This window comes from Eumetopias jubatus, unplaced genomic scaffold, assembly GCF_037043125.1.
Source record: "Eumetopias jubatus isolate StellerSeaLion01/CBP00866 unplaced genomic scaffold, mEumJub1_p1.0 scaffold_3, whole genome shotgun sequence".
Classification (NCBI taxonomy): domain Eukaryota; kingdom Metazoa; phylum Chordata; class Mammalia; order Carnivora; family Otariidae; genus Eumetopias; species Eumetopias jubatus.
Genome location: NW_028274809.1, coordinates 124,980,978 through 125,004,714, shown reverse-complemented (window position 1 = coordinate 125,004,714; position 23,737 = coordinate 124,980,978). Strand labels below are relative to the sequence as shown.

At 37.3% G+C, this 23,737-nt stretch overlaps 1 protein-coding gene across 3 annotated transcripts in view; it reads right to left on the bottom strand.

Annotated features, from left to right (window-relative positions):
* FRY (FRY microtubule binding protein) overlaps positions 1-23,737 on the bottom strand; it is a 348,142-nt gene that overhangs the window by 162,431 nt on the left and 161,974 nt on the right. For all 3 annotated transcript variants that reach the window (XM_028104226.2, XM_088021790.1, XM_028104219.2), the window contains exons 4-10: positions 16,228-16,367; positions 10,927-11,017; positions 10,640-10,719; positions 10,449-10,529; positions 4,470-4,638; positions 1,519-1,611; positions 1,326-1,424 (exon numbers count right to left, since the gene is read on the bottom strand). In XM_028104226.2, the coding sequence (XP_027960027.2) occupies positions 1,326-1,424; positions 1,519-1,611; positions 4,470-4,638; positions 10,449-10,529; positions 10,640-10,719; positions 10,927-11,017; positions 16,228-16,367 (753 nt within the window). The remainder of the gene's footprint in view (positions 1-1,325; positions 1,425-1,518; positions 1,612-4,469; positions 4,639-10,448; positions 10,530-10,639; positions 10,720-10,926; positions 11,018-16,227; positions 16,368-23,737) is intronic.

Sequence of the window (23,737 nt, the reverse complement as noted above, 5' to 3'; positions counted from 1 at the left end):
GCATGCAATCTTCCTGTAATTAAGGAAGATTCCTAAAAGAAATGTTATTGCATTGGTAAACTCCACCAAGACAAATTTAACCACAGGAGGAATTTGCTTACTAGTGAATAAACAGAGGTGCTACTGTGCTTTTCCTGCCTAACTGGGCTGGTTTCCCACAGCAACTGGAGAAGATAGAAAAGCTAGCAACTGGAGAAGATAGAAAAGTAATGAGCAGCCACCCAAAAAATTTATATGCAGAACCCATCACCATTCTGCTGAACCAGACATACACCTTGAGGGCACCCAAAGAGTTAAGGCTAGTGAAGATTTAAACAAAAATATAACAGGCTCATCCATTAAGTTGAATTAACAAAAAACAATTGCCACAATGAGATTCAGTGCTTCACAGACCATTAACTTCATTTTTTTATTCGCTTGGTTTTAAACTGACTTTGAACTAAGCTACCACTGAGTATAACTCTAATTCCAGCCAGTAATCTAAAAAAAAAAAAAAAAAAAATACTAGTGATTAGTCACAATGACCATTGACGTAGGAAAAAATACTCAAAACAAAAATCAAGGTAAGCCAGTCTTGACGTAGACAATGAGGACATCTGTCACCACTGCCAGCAAAGCAGCTCTGGGCATTAGCTCCAATAATGGTGGCAATGCTCATACTTTGAAGACTGGCATAAATCATGCCAGTAAACCAGCTCCCTAAGTAACCTGCTTCCTCCATACTGTCACAATTATAGCTCATATGCCACGTGTTGATTCATAAACCAGAGTCTTTTTTTTTTTTTTTTTTTTACTACTGAGGGCAAAAGGTTGTGGTAATTCAAAAGATTTTTCTGTGCCGCTGCCCATCAGCACAAACGCTTTCCCAACTACTGTTTCCTCAGCCTTCAGAGAAGCTTTCCTATGTCTCTCTCCCAACTCCCTTTGCTGCCTGCTTCCATTTTGATTTTGAATATCAGGATAGGAACGAACCAGCGAAGACCTCTGGAGATTGAAAAAGATAAACTGTTATTATAAACTTTGATTTTTAGATTGGAAAAAATACTCAAAACAAAAATCAAGGTAAGCCAGTCTTGAAAATAAACAACAGAATCTTAGGACAAGAAGGGTCATCTGAGGTGACACCATCTAATCCCCTTATATTATTGTGATCCAGTTACGGTCAACGTTAAGTGCAAGCTCCAAATTTTGAAATGCTCCCTCTTTTGGGGGCAGCTGTAGGTAATGCTCCCTTCTGGGGGACCCTGATGACTCTCAAATAGATTTCAGCCTAAGGATTTTAGCCTCTGCAGTTTTGCGTTTTGGATTTTCTCAGAGTTACCAACCAACGAATGCTTCTTTCGAGAAGAAAGTTCCAGCGTGGTGTCATATAGGCTTTCAACAAAGTTTCTAAGGCAGGGAACATTTACTTCATTTTTAACAGCCTAAAATAGAGATGCATGTTAATATCATATTAATGAAATTGGTGATTCTCTAATCCAATTTGAAGAAGTTCTTAAAAATAAAAACGTAACTCACGGCAGCAACTGGGACAAGAATTTCAACAAAAAGCCCAGCCAAGGCATGCTTGATATCTTTGTCTTTGACCTCGAGGAAATAATGTGCGCATTCCTAGGGAGTAGAAAAAAGCATAAAGGAGGGAGAACAGATTGAAATGTGTACATAAATGTACTTAAACAAATTTAAGGAAACAGCTCTTAATTCAATCATATACACTAACATAGCATATTCCTTAATCCATTAAAGAAAATCACTGGATTCTAGCATTAATACTTAAGTTCAAAATGCCCTTAATGATATTTTGCAAGACTGGTTTTCTCACCCTCCCACTTCTCTCAAATCACTATGCTGAAAGGACAAAGCATCTACAACCAGGAAGCAAGTACTCATCCACTCACTTATTGGTTGAGTCATTCAGACATTCATTGCTGACAAATTTCTCTTGACCACCTACTATGCGTGGGGCCCTGGGTCCTTGATTAACCCACAAACACGGGTCCCCAGAGAAGGTAAACATGCAAAGAGAGGCAGAAGATATTAAACTTATTTTGGGCCCTGTGACAGCCCCAGGCACAGAGCTGTTTAATTCTTAGCTCTGACATTTTCGGTGTGTTTATTATTCAGAAAGTTTCATAAGCAAGTCTGGAATGTTGCCCTCCCCCACCCCAGGCAAGAAACTTTTAGAATAGTTCCTCAAGCAAGGATGTCTTTGCCTGTGGACTACTATCTATGAAAGGGTATCTTTGGTGGCCCAGAGAATCATTTATTGGGGAAGCTGGCCTGTTGAGAATTCCACCAGCCCCTTTCTCTTTCCTGGCCTTTTTGGTAGTAACTCTTCATTAGGTATTGTTTTCATGGAAGGGTCCAAGGCTACAGGGATTTGTGATGACATATTAATATCTATATTAGCTATTATACTTATTTTCAGTCAACATTGGGACCACTGCCAACAAAAGTTAACACAATCCCTAGTCTATTGATTCTATACTAAGACATCAGTCCAAGAAAGGCATTGCCAACATGGAGTCATTGAAATGATTTCCCCAATGCAGAATGGCTCTTCATGACTCCTGGAATTGGGGCCCTTTTCCTACATTATTTTGTATATGTGTGTAAATACTCTTTTGAGTCATCATTCAAATACATAGATACATGAATTATTCATATGAGAGAGGGATAAAAAGTGTTAACAGTTACTAAGTGCTTACCACATGCCAACAGTCCTCTGAGCCACCTTCTAAGGTTAGCACCATTATGGCAGCTTTGCACAAAGGTAAGTGAGGTGGGGAGGGGTTAAGGGTGACTTGCCCAAGGTCACAGTGTTGGTAAGTACTGAAGTTTGAATTTAAACCCAAGAAGTTTGATACCTGGCCTATATTCTTTTTTTTTTTTTTTTAACAGTTTCACAGAGATATAGGTCACATGATATGCAATTCACCCACTTAAAGTGTACAATTCTATGGCTTTTAGTATATTCAAAATTGTACATTTTTTAAAGATTATTTACTTATTTCACCGATTTGAGAGATTGAGAGAGAGAAAGAGAGAGGAGAGAGAAAGAGGGCAAGCAAGGGGAGCGGCAGGCAGAGGGAGAGGGAGAAGCAGACTCTCTGCTGAGCAGGGAGCCCGATGCAGGGCTCGATCCCAGGACGCTGGGATCATGACCTGAGCTGAAGGAGGATGCTTAACTGACTGAGCCACCCAGGCGCCCCCACAATTGTATTTATCACCACAATTAAGTTTAGAACCTTTTCATTATCCTCCAGAGAAACTTTGTGCTCTTTAGCAGTCATTTCCAACCTCTCTATCCACACTCCCTTCCTCTAAACCAATCTACTTTCTGTCTCCATGAATTTGCCTATTCTGGACATTTCATATAAATAGAATCATATAATATGCGGCCTTTTGTGTCTGACTTCTTTTACTTAGCATAATATTTTCAAGGTACATCCATGTTGTAGCATGGATCAGTTCTTCATTCCTTTTTATGGCCAAATAATATTCCCTTATATGGATATACCACATTTGTTTATCTATTCATCAGTTGATGAACACTTCGGCTGTATTCACTTTTTTGTTATTATGAATAATGCTGCTATGAACATTTGCATTCAAGTTTTTGTGTGAATGTATATTTTCATTTCTCTTGGATATATCCCTAGAAATGTGGAATTGCTGGATTACACAGCAATTCTAGATTTAACCACTGAGGAACTGCCAAACTGTTTTCCAAAGTTGTTATGCCATTTTATATTCCCACCAGCAGTGTACAAGGGTTCCAATTTCTCTACATCCTTACCCACACTTGCTATTATCTGTCTTTTTGATGATAGCCATTTTAGTGGGTATTAAGTAGTAGAGCGTATATGTCTAATCCATCTAAGCTCTTCATTGACAAAGACCCTCACTAAACCTAGTTCACAGCATTATTAAAGAAAGTTTTATAAATTCTAATAGAGCCACATGTTCTGCAAAATCCATATTAGCAACAATTCTTTTGTTAGTACATAATGAGAAACACTGCATAATTGACACCTAAACCATATGTATGGTTTGGTTGATTTTTAAAAAACTGATCCTCTTTTATAGTAGGAATAAAAAGTTTTCTGCATTATTTAAAGTTCTGATGCCTATGAATGTTAACATAGCCACCTCAATGCTATCAATTATAAAAAGCAAAAAAATCAGCAATCAACATACAGGTGAGTCAAAAAGAGCAAAAAAGCCAACCAATAAGACATTCCACTATACACCCTACTTCAAAGGTGATATGAAAGTTTAAAAGTGAAATTATCTGGCTACAACTCTATTATTTGGTTACAAAGCACGTTATGCATTACTGAGGAAAAAGTAGGAGTTTCTCCACATTGTCAAGTGAATGGGCTTTCACATTCCAAGCCAGTCATTCTGATAAAGGGAGCCGTTTGGGTTGATAGCCCTTTGGTTCTCCTGCCCAAGATATTACCTACCTGCATAAACTGAAGAGAAGCCTCGAAGTCCTCCACTGGATACATCTTAATTCGAAAGAACTTCATCCCCATTATCAAGCTGATAATGCTCTGAACAACATACGGGCTCTGCTCTTTGTGCCGTAATTCCTTGAGTTCTGCCATAAATTTCTTCTTTACAGCAGGGAATCTAAGAAGAGAACATGAGTGGTTTATCAAATAATGGGTATGAAAGTGACTATAATGGAGGCCTCCAGCATCTAGGAGTGACAGGGCACAGTGACAGGAGTCCTTTGAATCAGTTGAGTACATGGCTGTCATTTTGTAAGGATTTCCTACTGGGGATTTGGTAAAGAGTACAATCTTCTCCTTTCTTCTCTTATTCTATAAGATGCTCAGCATTTCCCTCAGTCAGGGAGAAGATTCAGGGTTATTTAGACCCTCTCAAAATGGCCTCGCTGTTAAACTGAGCATGACAAAAAGCTCCATTTCCTCAGGCTGGGCAATTTCCAACATAACTGCAGACCCCAAGGGCCTAAAGTATCTCTAATTGTAAGCATCTGAGCAATAGCACAGGCCTGCTATCTCTGACAGTGACAGCAAATCATGCCAAGAAATCGTCCTAATTCATTTCCAGAGTTTTCTATCGTTGTTTCTTTTATACTTTTAGGTTAATAATCATTGAAAAAAATACTTTTAGGTTGTAAGAAAATCTAATGATGAAAAAATTCAAATCAAATCTAAAAGATGAATAAGCTTTTTCTACACGCACAGGATGTTACAACTAAAAAGACACAGTCTGCAAGGAACTTAAGGCGTCTGTATCGCCTAACCGTAAAATATTAATAACTAATAGTATTAATTACAACAACATTATCATATAGGATTATAAAAAAGAATAGATCCTAAGAGGCTAGAAAATAGTAGCAGATCTGCAAAGTACCCAAGGTAGAGGAACATATACATAAAAGTGATCCCAACTATTTCTGAAATGGCTGGTTAAAAGAAAAAGGCAAGCATTCTAAAATTCACTGTGTTTTGCTTCCTGAGATGATTAGCCTGAGGTTCTAGAGATGTGAAAAGGTCATTTAGGAGCAAGGCATGATTAAAGAGGGCTCTTATGATCATAAAAGTTAAAGGCCAACTAACAGAATCCTGGAAGGTTGAAACGACTCTTGACAGCTCAAGGTAGAAACCTGAGGACAAATAGAGTAGGTGGTAAGCATGAAGCTATTGTTTCACCAAAAGGCAGTACAAGAGGGCCATGACTGGTAAGTTGGTGTCGGAGACGTGGCGACACCTGGTCCTTTTCTCGTTCTTGGCTCCGGTGCAGGAGGGTACGTGGTGCTCATTTGGGAACAATTGGTTAAAACTGTATTTTTCTAAACCAATTTATAGATTTTTCTTCTTACCTGCTACATGTATTTTACAATAAAAGAGGTTTTTTAAGAAGGCAGTGGAAGAGAAAATATAAAATCCAAATTCCAATGTCATCTTAAACTACTTCTTACAGAGTAGAAAATACCCTGATGCGGAGGACGGAGACGATGACAGCTGCAAGCAGACATCCAGAACCTACGATATGCCAAGCAAAGTTCAGTGAACCCTGCATTTCATCGTCACGATCACGTAATCCTCACAACTTGAGCAGAGCACTATTATCATACCCTTTCTACAGAAAAGGAACTCGAGGCTGAGACTTCTTAATGTGATAAAATTGCACAGCTGTAGGCGGCAGAGCCAGAATTTCAAGCCAAATGTCTGGCTCTAGAGTCCCTACGCTTAATCTCTGTGCTATGTTTTGTCTGGACCCGTGGTTCTCAAAGTGTGGCCCCCAGATCAGCAGCAGCAGCCCTGCTTGGGAACTTGTCCGAAACACTCATTATTGGCCCACATCACACCTACCGAATAAGAAACGGTGGGGCTGAGTTCCAGGACTCTTGTTTAACAAGCCCCAGAGGTGATTCTGCTGTGCTCAAGTTTATGAAGCACCGGTCTGGACTAGGAATAACGATAAGGTATATTTGTAAGGTGGTTTATATTTTCTGCACATTATACTCTTACATTTTTACCTTTGCAACAATCCACTGAGTCAGGCAGTGAACGCATTTCCATTTTACAAATGAAGAAACAGATGTGGAAGATCAACATGACAAAGAAGACTCAAACCCAGGTCTTCTGACACAAATTCCAGGAATTTCCACTGTACTCCAGCTGCCTTACATTGCCATGAACTACGAAATACAGTCACTGCCTTAAGAACAGTGTACAGTTTGGGAAGATAAAGCAATGTAGAACTGACCATGAACCATGCAAAGAATAATAATGATAATAATAATAAATAAGATTATAATCATTAAAAATTATTTATAAAATTAATTATTATGATTAGTTATTGTTTATATTAGTGAATATTATTTATAAGATTATGCTATAATATATATTATATAATAATATATTATATAGTAATAATATAATAATGTGATATAATAATAATATAATAATAATTATTTGTGAGGTGCGCTGGCCAGTGCCTGACCCTTTGCTGGGATCTCGCTGATCCTTCCGGGAGATGGAATGGTCAGGCCAGATCACTTTCTCATATTTCACATTGCCTTTTACGAGAATAATACACTTAAAGAGGCTCCAGGGCACAGGAGAATGAAAGGGCTCTCTCTTTCCAGCTGGATAATTAGTGGAGATTTCTGGGGATTTGAATTGGGGCAAAGGCTGAGTCTTTAGGCAGCGATGATAAAGGGTGGGAGGCAGAGACGGTGTGCAAAGCAATGGAAAGGACACTTTTAATCAAGATTATAAAAATTTATTAATTCTCAACTGGATTTTTAAAAATTATATTTTTATTTACGTTATTCCCAAACACTAAAAAAACTTACCAAGGATTTTAATTTTGAAATGTGAAAGCTTAAAAGGAAAAAGTAATCTTATAGGTTAGAGTTATATTGTCTTAAAGACTGTATGATACTTAGGAAAGTTTGTTTTCTATCTCTAATCCATGACTAAAACAAGGAACAGTAGGAGAGCGCAGGTTACTTGTATAACTTACTAGTTCAACATTCTCATGAGTGGGTGGCTGACGGTCTAATTATTTTTCATGGAAGAATAAATATGGCTATCTTTTACAGGTCCCAGATGACATAAACATACTACTTTAGCATTAAAAAAATCCCAAAATCTATTTGCATTTAAAATCCATTTTTCCATAAAATAATTTTAGGGAAAAATTAATTCATTTTCAATGACTGTGCCTTTAGTGTTTTGTGCTGTCTTTAGTAAATACAGTAACTAAATGATTACTCAGTCTTTGGTATACTAGAACATCCATATGAAAATAAACTGCTTTGAAATGTTGAATACATATTATAAAAGTGAGAGTTTAAGAATATATACCTTATGATTATACCACATAAAGAGAAAGTAATTTTGAAATCTATGTATCTTAGAGGCCATTATCACTATTTAAATAAATATACCAGATTTTAACCAAAAAAAAACTTACCTTAAAAAAAAAAATCAAACTTTAACTTAACTGACTTTCAAAACGTCAACACTTGGGAGGGATATCACTAAATAGCAAAATCTTTTTCCCTTAATGATAGGAATTAAGTGCATTATCATTAGTAAGATAAAAAATAGTGATTTGGGGGTCCCTGGGTGGCTCAGTTGGTTAAGCGGCTGCCTTCGGCTCAGGTCATGATCCTGGAGTCCCGGGACCGAGCCCCGCATCGGGCTCCCTGCTCAGCAGGGAGTCTGCTTCTCCCTCTGACCCTCTTCCCTCTCATGCTCTCTCTCTCTCTCAAATAAATAAATAAAATCTTTAAAAAAATAGTGATTTTGCTAAAACTTAAAGACTAATACTAAGCATTAATAACTAAAGTCATAATGAAGAAAATATTTCATATGCATTACCACTGGGAGCTGGATGTAAAGTCTAGAATTAGAAATGTTATATGACTCAAGTTTAGCACCCTGTACTAGATAAGCATACATCCTTCTTTCCCCCCTGAGAACAAAGGAAACAGTACTTTTCTAAGGCAATGACAAAGTAATGTTTCTGGCATACTCACGAAAAGGAAGCAATGTGATAATTTGGATTATGACACCAGTTTAAGATTGTACTATCTATTAATAAAGGTTATCTATACATTGAGTGGTTGAGAATATATCATTGTGATTACTATACACTACTGTAGTTACTATAAGAAGCCACTGACCAAGGGGTTCTCTTATGACTGGAAAGTATTGGAGCGTTGTCCAAATTGAGACATTTCATATACCCGACTATTGCCGAATTGGGACAAATACTGACATCATGGAAATTAAAACAAGCCATGGTTGGCAAGAAAACACTGGCTTGGTGGATCATATAAATCTGACCTAATATGGAAATTCCTATAATCTTAGAATGTGGCTTAGTTATGACATTGTTTTTCAGTTCATTCACAACCAACTCAAAATCACTATTGCTAAGGAAGCTCATTCTACAGTAACCAATATTGTAATGCACAGTTCACAAAAACTAAGAAAAACACAAAAAGCCATTTTTGGCAAATTAAATTTTCCAAATGACAGTATAAGAGAATTGGGCTGGGATAATTACAGAAGGAATTACACAGGAATATGTTGAGATTTTCAGGGTTTGACACAAATGAGCCAAATACATATCAATAACTCATTTTTCTGATCTTTTCTAGGAATGGGGTTGATACATGTGAATCAACTTGCTAGGTAATTAAACCTTCTCCCTTCAAAATGCCAATACTTTTTATCATTCAACTGCAATAAAAAGAGATGTATTGGGCTTTTTTTTCTTGATGACTCATGAACCACAATTATGACAATGGGCTGCAAAGTCAATATATAATCTCATGCAAAATGGCCCAGATAACACTATTGTTTAGTTCTTATGTATGCTTTGGCTACTTTTTCTTTCCTCTCTGTTGCTGCTAGTCTTTGAGCTTGATATTTCTCACTGGCATCAGTGTATCTACCTCTCTCCCATCTAACACTGATATTTTATGTGTTAAAAAAAATGTATAGTTGAGATGAATAGATAAACTAGGTTTAATAAGTCACACTGAAGAATTCTGGGGGTCTGTTTCCTGAGTTCTTGTCTCTGTTTTCACTAGGTAAGGTTGCTGAGTAAGTACTTTTTTACAAAATTTTGTTTTTTGATAAACTGGGCATTTCCATGCTATTAAGTTAGGAAATTCCATCTCTTGGAGATAAAAATCTCCTTCTGAGGATTGCATTTCACAAGCATCAGGGCATCACTGTTGCTTTAAGCTCACCTCTTGGCCTGGATTCATATTTTGTCTCTGGCTCATTTTGCTTAACCTCGGCATTCAGGATTTTGCCTGATTTGCCTCAGGGTTGAATAAGATGAAGATGGGTGAATAAGGTGTGACATCACTTTTGGAAGAAGTATATTATTGCTAATAGTCTAACACCACTTTGTTCTAGCCTGCTAAGTAGTGTTATGGGGCCAGATAAATTTAGCAATGAGAATTTTCCCCTGACTTGTTTCCATGACAGAGTCTGGGACATTTTTAGCTCAGCTGAATTAAGTAAGGTCTATAGTAGAGGGACATTCTAGAATGGAATTTTCCCATTCACAGATGATATATATCATAACTACCCACTCATGGAATATAGAAAACAAAACTTCTAAAACTGGTAAACTTCTTTGGAATATTTGGGCAGAGAGAAAAGTAATTTGGTTAGTCCATTTCTTTCTTTGATGCAGTAGTCTGAAACTCACGGACTCCTGGTAGGACCTGGACCAACTGCCAGGTAAAAAAGATTATGGAGAAAACAACTAAAAACAGACTTGGTACTTGCCTTGAGGGAGCTTTTAGTTAGTTTCAGAGACATGGCACCCATCACAGAAAGGAGCCTAGCTCTCTACTAGCTCACACACAGCCCCTTCCTGCAGTAGAAAAGGCACTCAAGTTCTTATGGTAAAGGACTGAGTTCACTTACTTAGCTTGTGCCAACACGCCAATGACTTCCGCATACAGGTCTGCCACAATGTGCATATTGCCAGTGTTAGGACCAAGGTACCTAAATAGGATATGAATAGACAAGTGAGGGATCCCCCATTATCTAAAAAGAGCACACTTGTTTGAGATTTAAGTACCCCACTTCTTCAAAATTCTTAGGAGAAAAATTACCCTTCTTTGTACTTAAAGTGCTTGAAAGCCAAGTTAATAATGTCATGTATTAGACTGTCTATTACAGGATGAAGTGGAATCTGAAAAGAAAAAAAAAGATGGCTTTTAACTTGGAAGGGAATATTAAGGATCAAATCAGTAACAGTACTTCTGGTAACTATATATGGCCTTTAGCAATCAATAAACATAATTCACATAACCCAGTATTTGAAATTCATGAACAATTTAAAACTTAGATTTTAAAAACATTAAGTCCGATCTAAAAGGAACATTAATTACTGACCTACCTGTTTCAAAACTTCTATTAATACTAAAGAAAAAATAAAATCAATGGCGAGGTCCCGTCTTTCCATTAAATAATCTCGCTGTTGTTCATCACTGTAAAATTTAAAATATTCACATTCAGTGGCATTGAAGATATTCTCGGCGTGATACAATTCACCAGACATAGAGGGCTCATTCCCAATGGACTGCAAACCAATTCTGCTATTATGAGATTACAGTGGTAAATATATGCTAACACTTATTCTCAGTGAGTGAGGTGTAGGGAATTCACATAGGAACAGAATACCTGACTTCAAATTTCAACTTTTCAACCATGTCAACTTGAGTAGCTACTTGTGAATCTACAAGCTCATTCAATGGACTTCTCTTTCTTTCTTTCTTTTATTTTTTTTTCAGAGCAGATTTTTTATTGTTATGTTAATCACCATACATTACATCATTAGTTCTTGATGTAGTGTTCCATGAGTCATTGTTTGTGCATAACACCCAGTGCTCCACGCAGAATGTGCCCTCTTTAATACCCATCACCAGGCTAACCCATTCCCCCACCCTCCTCCCCTCTAGAACCCTCAGTTTGTTTTTCAGAGTCCATCGTCTCTCATGGTTCGTCTCCCCCTCTTGCTCCCCTTCATTCTTTCCCTCCTGCTATCTTCTTTTCTTTTTTCTTAACATATGTTGCATTATTTGTTTCAGAAGTACAGATCTGTGATTCAACAGTCTTGCACAATTCACAGCACTCACCATAGCACATGCCCTCCCCAATGTCTATCACCCAGCCACCCCATCCCTCCCACCCCCCACCACTCCAGCAACCCTCAGTTTGTTTCCTGAGATTAAGAATTCCTCATATCAGTGAGGTCATATGATACATGTCTTTCTCTGACTGACTTATTTCACTCAGCATAACACCCTCCAATTCCATCCACGTCGTTGCAAATGGCAAGACCTCATTCCTTTTGATGGCTGCATAATATTCCATTGTGTATATATACCACACCTTCTTTATCCATTCATCTGTCGAGGGACATCTTGGCTCTTTCCACAGTTTGGCTATTGTGGACATTGCTGCTATAAACATTGGGGTGCACGTACCCCTTCGGATCCCTACATTTGTATCTTTGTGGTAAATACCCAGTAGTGCAATTGCTGTATCGTATGGTAGCTCTATTTTCAACTGTTTGAGGAACCTCCATACTGTTTTCCAGAGTAGCTGCACCAGCTTGCATTCCCACCAACAGTGTAGGAGGGTTCCCCTTTCTCCACAACCCCGCCAACATCTGTCGTTTCCTGACTTGTTAATTTTAGCCATTCTGACTGGTGTGAGGTGGTATCTCATGAAGGTTTTGATTTGGATTTCCCTGATGCCGAGCGATGTTGAGCACTTTTTCATGTGTCTGTTGGCCATTTGGATGTCTTCTTTGGAAAAATGTCTGTTCATGTCTTCTGCCCATTTCTTGATTTATTTATTTATTTGAGAGAGAGAGAGAGAGAGAGAGAGAGCACAAGCAGGGGGAGGGGCAGAGGGAGAAGCAGGCTCCCCACTAAGCAGGGAGCCTGAGGCAGGGCTCGATCCCAGGACCGTGGGATCATGAACTGACCTGAAGACAGATGCTTAACAGACTGAGTCACCCAGGAGCCCATCCATGGACTTTTCTAAGGTGACTTTCTCTAATTCTATCATCTGTACAATGGATACAGACCCAGGGCAGGGTTGCCATACTGAAGGTGGATATTGAGAAGCTCCTGTGAAAGAAGCTACACAATGTAGGAAACAATAAGGACAGAACATGATCATCAGCTACAGCAGGACTACAGAGGGTGGAGAGAGGTTAGGAATCACTTTTCTTTTTTTGTTTCCATGCCTCTTTCCTCTTGACCTTCTGTCACTTGAGATTTATGAACGAAGAAGTGAAGGGGCAGTAGGACAGAGAATGCTTATAAAGCAGGTGGAAGAAGAGGTAGGAAGAGGCAAAGTGCAGTCATTTGAACTCACTCAAAAGTTAAGGAGCAGAATTAGCACTGTCAGAAGGACAGAAATGTCAGTCCACCCCCACCCCCATCCCCACTCCCAGCCCCCAGGTGCTGCCTATCTAACATACTAACTAAGGGCTAATTTGGAATTGAACCAAGAAAGACAAATGATGTGATTGCCGAGACCCCAGCACAGAACTATGGCTAAGAGCATTGGCTTTGGTATGGAACAGTCCTGGGTTAAAATGATGCCTCTTCTATTTACCAGTAATTGTTCCATCTACAAAATGGGAATAATAATAGTAATTACAGAAAGGTCTGCTTGAGTATTAAATTAGACAAAGTGTGTAATATATTTATCATGGTCTCCTGACGTGGAACTGCTCAATACTTGCATATTAAGGAAAAGCCATGAGAAAGGATGACCAGATTTGCGCTTGTCAGGCAGGTCTGTTTAAAATAAATCAAAAATATTATAAATAGGGAATGTTCTTCCCTTCAGTCAATGGGAATGAGAAGAAAGGAAGGTGGTATTTAAAATCTAAAAAAGAACTTCTGGAGAAGCTCTGTAACCTGGAGCAAGTCAAATGAAGGCTGGTGAATGACAGAATGGGTTAACAAGGGAGGCTGCAACTGTAACTCTCAAGGAGAAATGTATGGACAGGGTAGGAGCTCATTCACTCAGGATCACTGTGAATGGTCCTCCCAAGAGGAAGAGCACTGGCCCAAACCACCTATCTGAAGTCCTTCAGGACCCACTAGACCTGGAAAGAGCTTCTGCCAGCTGGAGGAGAACTGCATTAAAAAAGAGAACATTCAAAAGTCTGACCTGGAGATTATATCACGGAATAAATATATAAGAAGTTTGAAGACCGAAAGGAAGGAGAGCTTTCAAAGATGGCCAGCAGAAGTAGACAGAAAATTGTTGTGTTGGATGGCCAACAAGGATCTTTAAAAGGGGCCAGAGGACCTTGAGAAAGTAACAGTTCTTGGCAGGGAAAAAAAAATTTTAAACCCCTGATTCTATTTAATAAGTCAATTTATGCTTTCAAATAAAAGTAAGACCTATACTTCTCCAATAATGAATTCAACTTTATTGCTGGTTTGAGGTCTAACTGCCAGGAGCCGGCAGCATTTGACAAATTTATTTGGCATTCAAAATGTTGATGTTAGACTAATCTTAGAAATTGTAACCCTAGTACACATCTGTCACATTTGACTGTTTTCGGTTGCTTAATCTTCTCTCCAAAGTTCCTCTTTTCTTTTTTTCTAGTAACAGAAACTCGCATTATTACCTACATCATGCTCTAGACACCCTCATTCTTTTGGCTTTCTCCCAAACACACATTCTTATTTTGAACTCCCTAATGTTAATTAAATGCTGCTGAGTTGAATTTCACTGTCCTGATGCCATGTTTGATCTTGACAATTACTCTAATCTCCTAAAAACAGTCAGTAACCTGATTTTTAAAATATTATTTTCCAATCCATAAAGAAATAAATTCATGAAAAATCCAGTTTTAGTAACTACATTCTGACAAAACAGAGAAACGAAACTAAGACTCAATTAATTCAACTCACTAAAACAGCCCCATTCCTCACTCCCAAGGAAAAGTTTAATATCTGTTTATAAACTAATGATGTAACATATGGTGATTAACATAACAATAAAAAATTTTACAATAAGAAAAAAGATAATAAATTGCTTCTTGTTAAAAAATATGTTTATAAACTAACATGTAATATGGGAAGAATAATAAAATGATACCACTAATTAATTATTTAAAAAAGATTTTATTATTTATTTGAGGGAGAGAGAATGCACAAGTGGGGGGAGCAGCAGAGGGAGAAGGACAAGCAGACTCCCCACTGAGCACGAAGCCAGACATGGGCTCCATCCCAGGACCCTGGGATCATGACCTGACCCAAAGTCAGACACTTAACCGACTGAGCCACCTAGGCACCCCTAACACCATTAATTTAGTAATCACACGGTCTGAACCATTTTCAGACACAGAATTAAGATTTTACCTTTAAAATTTGATACATCAAAAAATATTTGTAAGAAGAGACTGCTAATTAGCGTGGGGTTTCTTATTGGGGAGCTGAACTATTCTGGAATTAGTAGTGATGACTGCACAACCTTGTGAATATACTAAAAACAGAACTACACAGTTTAAAAGAATGAATTTTGCCATATGTACATTATATTGCAATAAAAAGTTCCCTCTCTTCAACTAAAAAAAATGATTCAGTATGAAAAAGTTACTAATTTCTCTCCCAAACAAGATGATAAATAAATGACTGAATCTTGCATAAACTCGAGCATATTATAAAATGAAATTACAAGTTTGGATGAAATGTAATTCATTTCATGACATTGAGAAGTGGATATTTAAAAAACAGTATTAGAAGTGTCAAGAAAAATGAGAGCGATAAATCACAAGAAGTAGTTAATATCTGATTTTCTTAATGATTCATTTCCGTTTATTCTCTTTAAAAATGCATAATCAATTCATATAGAGAAGTCTGTTTTAAAGTAAAATTTTTTAAAAGGTAAATATAGCACACTTTCTTATATTTACTTATATTTCAAACATATGAATTACATATATTTACATAAATGTTTGGGGGATGCACATTCATTTGACAGTACAAGAATCTTAAATTTTATGGTTGCTACAAGGGTTTCTAAAGCAGCAAGTTCCAATTTTCAAATCCATAAGAGAAGGGGAGCACAGAATAAACAAACAAAATTCTCCGCTGCAAGGGAAGTTCGAGATGGTGTAATCTGACTTCCCTGTTTTGCTTGCGAAGAGACTACAGTAGAGAGGTGGTGAGTTGCCCAAAGTCACAGGGCTAATTTGTGGCAGCTCCAGGCCTAGTGCTGATGTCCCGCCCTGCCTCCTCCCCATGTGGGCACCCTGGGCACTCAAGGTTACCAGCAAGGACGAGGCAGCATCATGCAGGGCCTGCACCAGCCCTTCTGCTTTTAGGGTATACACTGGAAGAGACAGGGCTCCGGAAAGAAGCAGACACAAGGGTAACTTAGGGCCCTTTACACCTGCCCCGCCAATGTCAAAATAATGCTGAGTATGTCTTTCCAACCTGTGACAAGTGGCCGTGACTAGTACTCCCACTGCTAGACAGCCCCTCTCCCCCTGCCCGCCCCCAGCACCTGCTAGGTATCCATGTACAGACGGGCAGATTTAGATGATGCATAAATTCCATTTTGACTTACGTTTCTGGAAGGAAGGAAGGAAGGAAGGAAGGAAGGAAGGAAGGAAGGAAGGAAGGGAGAACCTCATAATTCCTACACAAAAGAAATGTACCTTTTTGATTTATTGCTTGTTCTTGGCCTGTATTCATGTGATTCATCCTCAATGCCATTTTGCCTTTTATACCAGTCAAATAATGTACGCAGAATGGAAGGCAGGCAGTATTCAGAAAGGGAGCTCATTGAGTTGATGACCTACAGAGAAAAACAGGTGATCAAAAGGCTTTGGTGGCCCTGCCAGTTACTGAGAAACTTTTCATTTAACAAATAACTCCAAGCTATATTCACCACAAAACCTTCTTATTTATCACATCTTTCCTTCAATAATCTTTATTAGTACATTCCCAAGGGCCCAAATCTCTTAATGTTGACAGATGTTCCTTACATTACAATTTTATGGTTCAAGAAAGTTAATTACTTTGACTTCCTTTCATTCTAGAAATCAGATGTTAACTGCATACAGGTTATTCATGGACTGCAGAGAAATTATTTTCCAATACTGTCCAAGAAGTATAGTGCCTTGTACTCCTTAAGTCTCAAAAATGCTTGTTGTATAAATAAATATTTTAATTAACACAATTACATTAGTCGCTTATGTGAAATAAAAAAATCTAGCTCCCAAACAAATAACCCAAGTGGTAATACAATGTATGGGTTTCTGCCAATAATCACTCATCCACTCATCTGAGTTATGCCCCAAATTAGACTGAAGACATGAGCCAGTAGCAATAATTTCCTATGTATCACCTTAAAGGCAAACTACTGCTCTCTTTTTCAAACAACAAACATATCTTTGATAGACGAGGTATTTTAATTTCCTTAGCTGGAAAGATTTGTGATCTTTTATTAATTATCACGAGAAAATGAACCTCAATTGATATCTCATACCATGTGCAAAAATTAATTTAAAAAATCATACTATAAAAACTTAAAACTATGAAACTTCTGAAGAAAACACAGGAAAAAATCTTTGTGACTCTGGGCTAACCGAGGATTTCTTAGGTAACACACCAGGAGCAAACTCCATGACAATTTGATCCTGAACGTCATCAAAATTAAAAGCTTCTGTTCTGGGGATAATTCAATCAATCAAGGATGGTTCGCTATTCACAAATCAGTCAACGTGATACACCACATGAACCAAATGAAGGATACAAAGTCATACGATCATCTCAATAGATCATACTCAATGGTGAAAAACTGAGAGCTTTTCCTTTAAAATCAGGAATACAAGGATGTCCACTGTTACCACTTTTATTCTACATAGTACTGCATGTCCTAGCCACAGCAATCAGACAAGAAAAAGAAATAAAAGGCATCCAAATTGGTAAGAAAGAAGTAAAACTGTCACTATTTGCAGATGACACAATACTGTACACATATATGTAAAAGTTATATATACATATAATATATATATGTATATAAAACTCTAAAGACTGCCAAAAAACTATTAGAAGCAATAAATTCAGTAAAGTCACAGGATACAAAATTAATACACAGAAATCTGTTGCATTTCTATACACTAATAACAAAGTAGCAAAAAGAGAAATTATGAAAACAATTCCATTTACAATTGTACCATACAGAATAAAATGCCTAGAAATAAATTTAACCAAGGAGGTAAAAGACCTGAACTCTGATAACTATTAAGACATTGACAGAAGAAACTGAAGAAGACACAAAGGAAAGATATCTCATCTTCATGGATTGGAAGAATTAATATTGTTACAACATCCATACTACCCAAACCAATCTACAGATTTAAGGCAATTCTTATGAAAATACCAACAGCATTTTTCACAGAACTAGAATAAATAATACTCAAATTTATATGGAACCTTAAAAGACCCTGAATGGTCAGAGCAATCTTGAAAAAGAAGATCAAAACTGGAGGTATCACAATCCCAGATGTGAAGCTATACTACAAAGCTCTATGTAGTACTGGCATAAAAACAGACACATAAGATCAACGAAACAGAATAGGGAGCTCGGAAATAAACCCACACATATATGGTCAATTAATCAATGACAAAGGAGGCAAGAATACAAAATGGGAAAAGACAGTCTCCTCAATAAATGGTGTCGGCGTTGGGAAAACTGGAAAGCTACACGCAAAAGAATGAAACTGGCCCAGTTTCTTTTACTTTCTCACACAAAAATAAACTCAAATTAATTAAAGACACCTAAATGTGAGACAGAAAACCATAAACCTCCTAGAAGAAAACGTAGGCAGTAACTTCTCTAACATCAGCCCTGGCAACATTTTTCTAGATATATCTCCTCAGGCAAGGGAAACAAAAGCAAAACTAAACCAAAATAAATAGCTTTTTGCATAGTGAAGAACACCATCAACAAAACGAGAAGGCAACCTACTGAATAGGAGAAGATATTTGCAAGTGACATATCTGATAAGGAGTTAATATCCAAAATATATTTAAAAAACTTAATACAACTCCACACCAAAAACTCCCCCCAAAAATCCAATTAAAAATGGACAGAAGACTTAAGTCAACTTTTTTTCCCCAAAGAAGACAAAGATATGGCAAACGGACATATGAAAAGATGCTCAATATCACTAATTATCAAGGAAATGCAAATCAAAACCACTATAATATAATATAATACCTTATATGTGTCAGAATGGCTGAATCAAAAAGACAAGAAATAACAAGTGTTGGTGAGGATGTGTCCAAAGGGGACCCACCATGCACTGTTGGTAGGAATGTAAATTGATGCAGCCACCAAGATACGGAAGCAACCCAAGTGCCCACCCATAGATGAATGGATACAGAAGATGTGGTACATATATACAATGGAATATTACTCAGCCACAAAAGAGAATGAAATATTGTCATTTGCAACAACATGGATGGACCTAGAGAGTATTGTGTTAAGTAAAATAAGACTGAAAAAGACAAATATTCTATGATTTCACTTATATGTGGCATCTGAAAAACAAAACAAACAAAAAGGAGAACCAGACCCATAAATACAGAGAACAAATTAAAGGTTGCCAGAGGGGCGGGGTTAGGGGGATGCACAAAATGGGTGAAGGGGATGGGAGCCACAGACTTCCAGCTATGCAATGAATAAGTTGCAGGGATAAAAGGCACAGCCTAGGGAATCTAGTCAATGATACTGTATATTGTACAGTGACAGATGGGAGCTACACTTGTGGTGAGCACAACAGAATGTATAAACTTGTGGAATCACTATGCTATTCACCAGAAACTAATGTAACATTGTGTGTCAACAATAGTTCAGTAAAAAAATTAAGAGCTTCTGCTTTTGGAAAGATATGGTCAAGAAAGTGATGAAAAGACAGGCTGTAGACACAGAGAAAATACTGGCAAACACCCCTCTGATAAAGGCCTTATAAACAGAACATGTAAACCTACAACGAGATACATTTTAACCACCTCATTTGGAAACACAAATTCACAAAATTTCTTACTAGCAAATTATAACCCCCAGTGCTGATGAGACAGTGATTAAATAGGCATGTTCAAACACTACTGATAGATGAAAAAGATTGGCATAACCTATCTGGAAGGAAATTTGGAAATGCAGATCAAGAACCTAATAAAAGGCATTCTCAATAAGCCCATTCTTAGGAATTTAACTCAAATACATAATTAGAGGTAAGAATGTTCAGGACAACATTACATATTATACAAAAAATGGGAACACGCTAAATGTCCAGCTATGTGTAAATGCCTTAATACAATGTGGAACAATGTGATGTAGATTATCTCTGAAACCATTAAAAGTCACATTTCAAAAATATTTAATGACATGAAAATGTTTATGTTAAGTGGAAGAAGAATTTAAAAATCATTTAACTGGTAAGATTCCAACTCGGTACAGACCCTACGGTAAGTATGCATATACAGAAAACACAACTTGGAGGTGATATACTGACATACTGAGAGTGCACACGGAAATCAGGAGTCCTCAGGACAGAGAGATCACTAGAGGGTGAGAGATAAAGAGACATGAAGGTAGGATTTTACCTGGGCCTTTTATAGAAAGGGTAGAAATGTGAGATTAAGAGTCAAGAAAAAAGCTAAGCAAAGACTCAAAGGCAGGAAGCCTATGGTGATGAAGGTGCAAAATAACTGTTCATAATAATTACAGTGATTAATTTAAAGAAGGTTTTGAGTGAACTGAGAGAAGAAATATTTGGCTGGTGTAGGAACTTTGGTATACCAGAGTAAAGAAAAATACTGTTGAAAATTTTAAGCTGAAACTAAATCATAGCAAGTATTTAATGCTAGTCTGAAGAATTTGTTTTCTTTTCTAGAAAATGGGAAGCCCATAAAGATTTCTGAATAGGAAAATAAGCCCACAGACATGTTGAGGAAGTTTAATTCAGCAGTGATGTGTAGGCTGGACCAAAAGGGTCTGCCAACAGGGGTGGTTAGGAGCACACACACACACACACACACACACACACACACACACACACACACACACACACTTGAACTGAATGAGGTTATTGCAACAGTTCCAGGCACACAGTGATCACGGCTTGAGCTGGGAGGTGGCAGAAGAAATGGAAAACCTTAGTTAACTTAAAATGTTTCTGTAGTTAAGCAGGAGAGGCTTAACTTCTTTTTTTAAAGGAACTAGAGCAAGCGGAGCTCAAGTGCTTCGTGTCAATGGGACTTTCCACTGTCAGTTTTTAAAAGCAGCTCTAAGACTGAATGGAACAATTATGTGTTCTTCCTCAGATTCTCTTTCTTGAGAGCCTTATTTCTTGCTCTCTCTTACGATTATGGTTATAAGTACATACACGAAATTGTACATATCTTTAGCTATGGTTTAATATCAGTTTTCAGAAATAAATAGGCTATTGCAGTCTGCCTGCCCTCTGAACATAATCACCAGTTTTTAATTGAAAAATATCTAATTATTTTTTAAAAAACAGCCCTCCCCACACAAACTGTAATATTCATAGCCACAACATATTTCCCTTTGTTCCTGTGGCTATAACAGCAGGAAATTTGGGGAGGAAAGCAAATTATGGCAAGTCATGGGGGTAATTTACAAGTTCTCTCTAAAGTTACCCCAGCACAAGAAAGGGTACTTCCAATCACCACCATCTCATCTAATATTTTGAATTGGGAAATGAAGGGGGTTCCTCCCAGAGGGGGAAAAAAAAATCAGATTTCAGAGTTCCTCAACACAGGTTAATTCTGCCTTAATTATTGCATATGTAATAAAATCCCCAACCATCTATTATTTTATTTCAGTAATTTAAAAATACTTGTGTAAGTCTGGACGAGACTAAAGGAGACATGATGACTAAATATAAGGTGGTATCCTAGACAGTATCCTGGAACAGAAAAGAGCTATTCAGGAAAAAGAAATAAAATGCAAATACAGAATTCAGTTACTAATAATGTACCGATGTTGGTTTCTTGGTTGTGACAAATATACATGGTAAGGAAAGGTGTTAATAAAGGAAACCGGGTGTGGGGAACCTGATAAGTGTCTGTGCTATCTTTACACCTTTTCTGTAACTATTCACAAATAAAAAGTTTAATTAAAAAACACTTGTGTGGGAAATTTACATGCTTCTGTTATTTACTACAGACCCATAAATGTGATATAAACCTATGTTTGCCCCCTATTTATCTCTGGGTAGAGCACACAATGTTTAGCTACTTACACTTACTTAGGTGTAACCCACGTGCTCCATAGAGAACGTCAATAGTATTCTTTAAACCTCAGCCATAATAATTTTTTCTACCCATTAAAGTCATCTCAAAGCCATTCTTGGTATTATATCTACTGGACATACTTTCCATGGCAAATACACTGAGACCATCTTAGAAGAGATGAAAGGTCAGGATGGGGTGGATGTGTGTGTTTTTTCCATCTCTCGGTTATAGCCCTTTTGAGTCCAGGCTTTCAGGAAGGAAGGGTGGAATTTGCAAAGACCTGGCCCTCAAAGCTCAGGAAGGGAGGAAGGTCTAGCTGGCTTCTTGGTTACTCAACTCCTTCATTTACAGGAAGCAGAGCCAATGGTGAGATGAATTCTAGCTCTGTGCTGCTGTTGAAAGGGGGCAGGCCCCTTTACAAAGATGTTCTTGTTGCATTTAAATGATCATATTCTTCCATCATAGATGAGCTAGGTACTGTGCAGCTTGAGGAGATGGAAGTGCACAGAATCACATAACCATTTCATACCGGTGTTTTCTTTTTGGGGGGATAGAAGGGGATACTAAATGTACTTTGCAAATGTTTCTTGACGTTTATTTTGGCATTTTATGTATAAATAGGCTAAAAGAGACTGTCCATTATGCTGTAGGTAAGATATTAATTCTTCATAAGCATTTTATTATACTTGCTGAATGCAAAGAAGGAAACTTTACATAAATATTTGAATAATTACTCAGTGGAGTCACTCCATATCTTACAGCAATAAGGCTGACTTCTCCTGAGTGGTGCATTTCATGAATAAATTTTAAACTAACTTCACTGATAGTTTAATTTCTCAAACTAGTTCAGATGGCCAAGTACCTGGGCGTCAGGGTACAGTCTTAGTAATACCACAAAATGCTGATTTATTACAATAATTCAAGTGCAATTTTTTTTACTTGATCATATATCGTACTAGTGCTAGATAATCTAGCATTCAATCAGTGGTGACAGATACCAAAGGATTAAGAAGAATTTCTTACAAAAACTTAAAATTATATAAATCTATATATTAAATCTATTTTTCCTGCAAATTAGGAAAAGATCTATATTATTTGATTTTAATATCTTAGTTCATTTTATAGAATGCATTGTTCCACTGGAGAATAATTGAACACTGAGTAACACTAATATGAATCCAATGCCAGTTAATTTGGTTTTACTCTTGATTGCTTATATTTTTCATTTATGCATTTTAAATAGATTTTGACTGAACTGTAGCATTAGCATCAGTGTTGAAGCACTAAAATTTCATCTGCTTCCTTTCCAGAAAAATTATTGCTACCCAAGATGGTAAAAAGTTATTTTCGTTCTATTAGAGAGGTATGGATTTATTTTACCATGTGTTTCCTGTTTATAGATGGCATTTTTAACATATTAAGAAACTGAGGTGCTACAAAAGTATGTAAATATTTAACATCTAGAGGAAAACCCCACTTACTCAGAATGCCTGAGCAAAGTATCTGGAATTTATAGAGATGACACTAGTAAAGAATATGTCACACTGAATTGCAAATAAGCTGCAACTTAAATAATGTTCTCAGCACCCCCTATGTGAGGACTGATCATTCACAAGCCACGTTTTCATAATTTCACTAGTGCACTGGGAAGATCAGATGGTCCTGAGTTCAAGTTACAGCTCTGTCCTTTATAGGCCGCGTGAGCTTGGGCATGTCCACTTCTCTGAGGCTCTGTGTTTCCAGCTGTAAAACGGGACTGAAGAATATTTACCTCACTGGGTTTTTTCTGAAGAGTAAATGAGATATTATAAAGTGTGGGGCACATAACAGACCTTTAAAAATGTCTATTTCTATTTTCCTCTTCCATTTCTAAATACTGAAACTGAAGCCCAGACATAA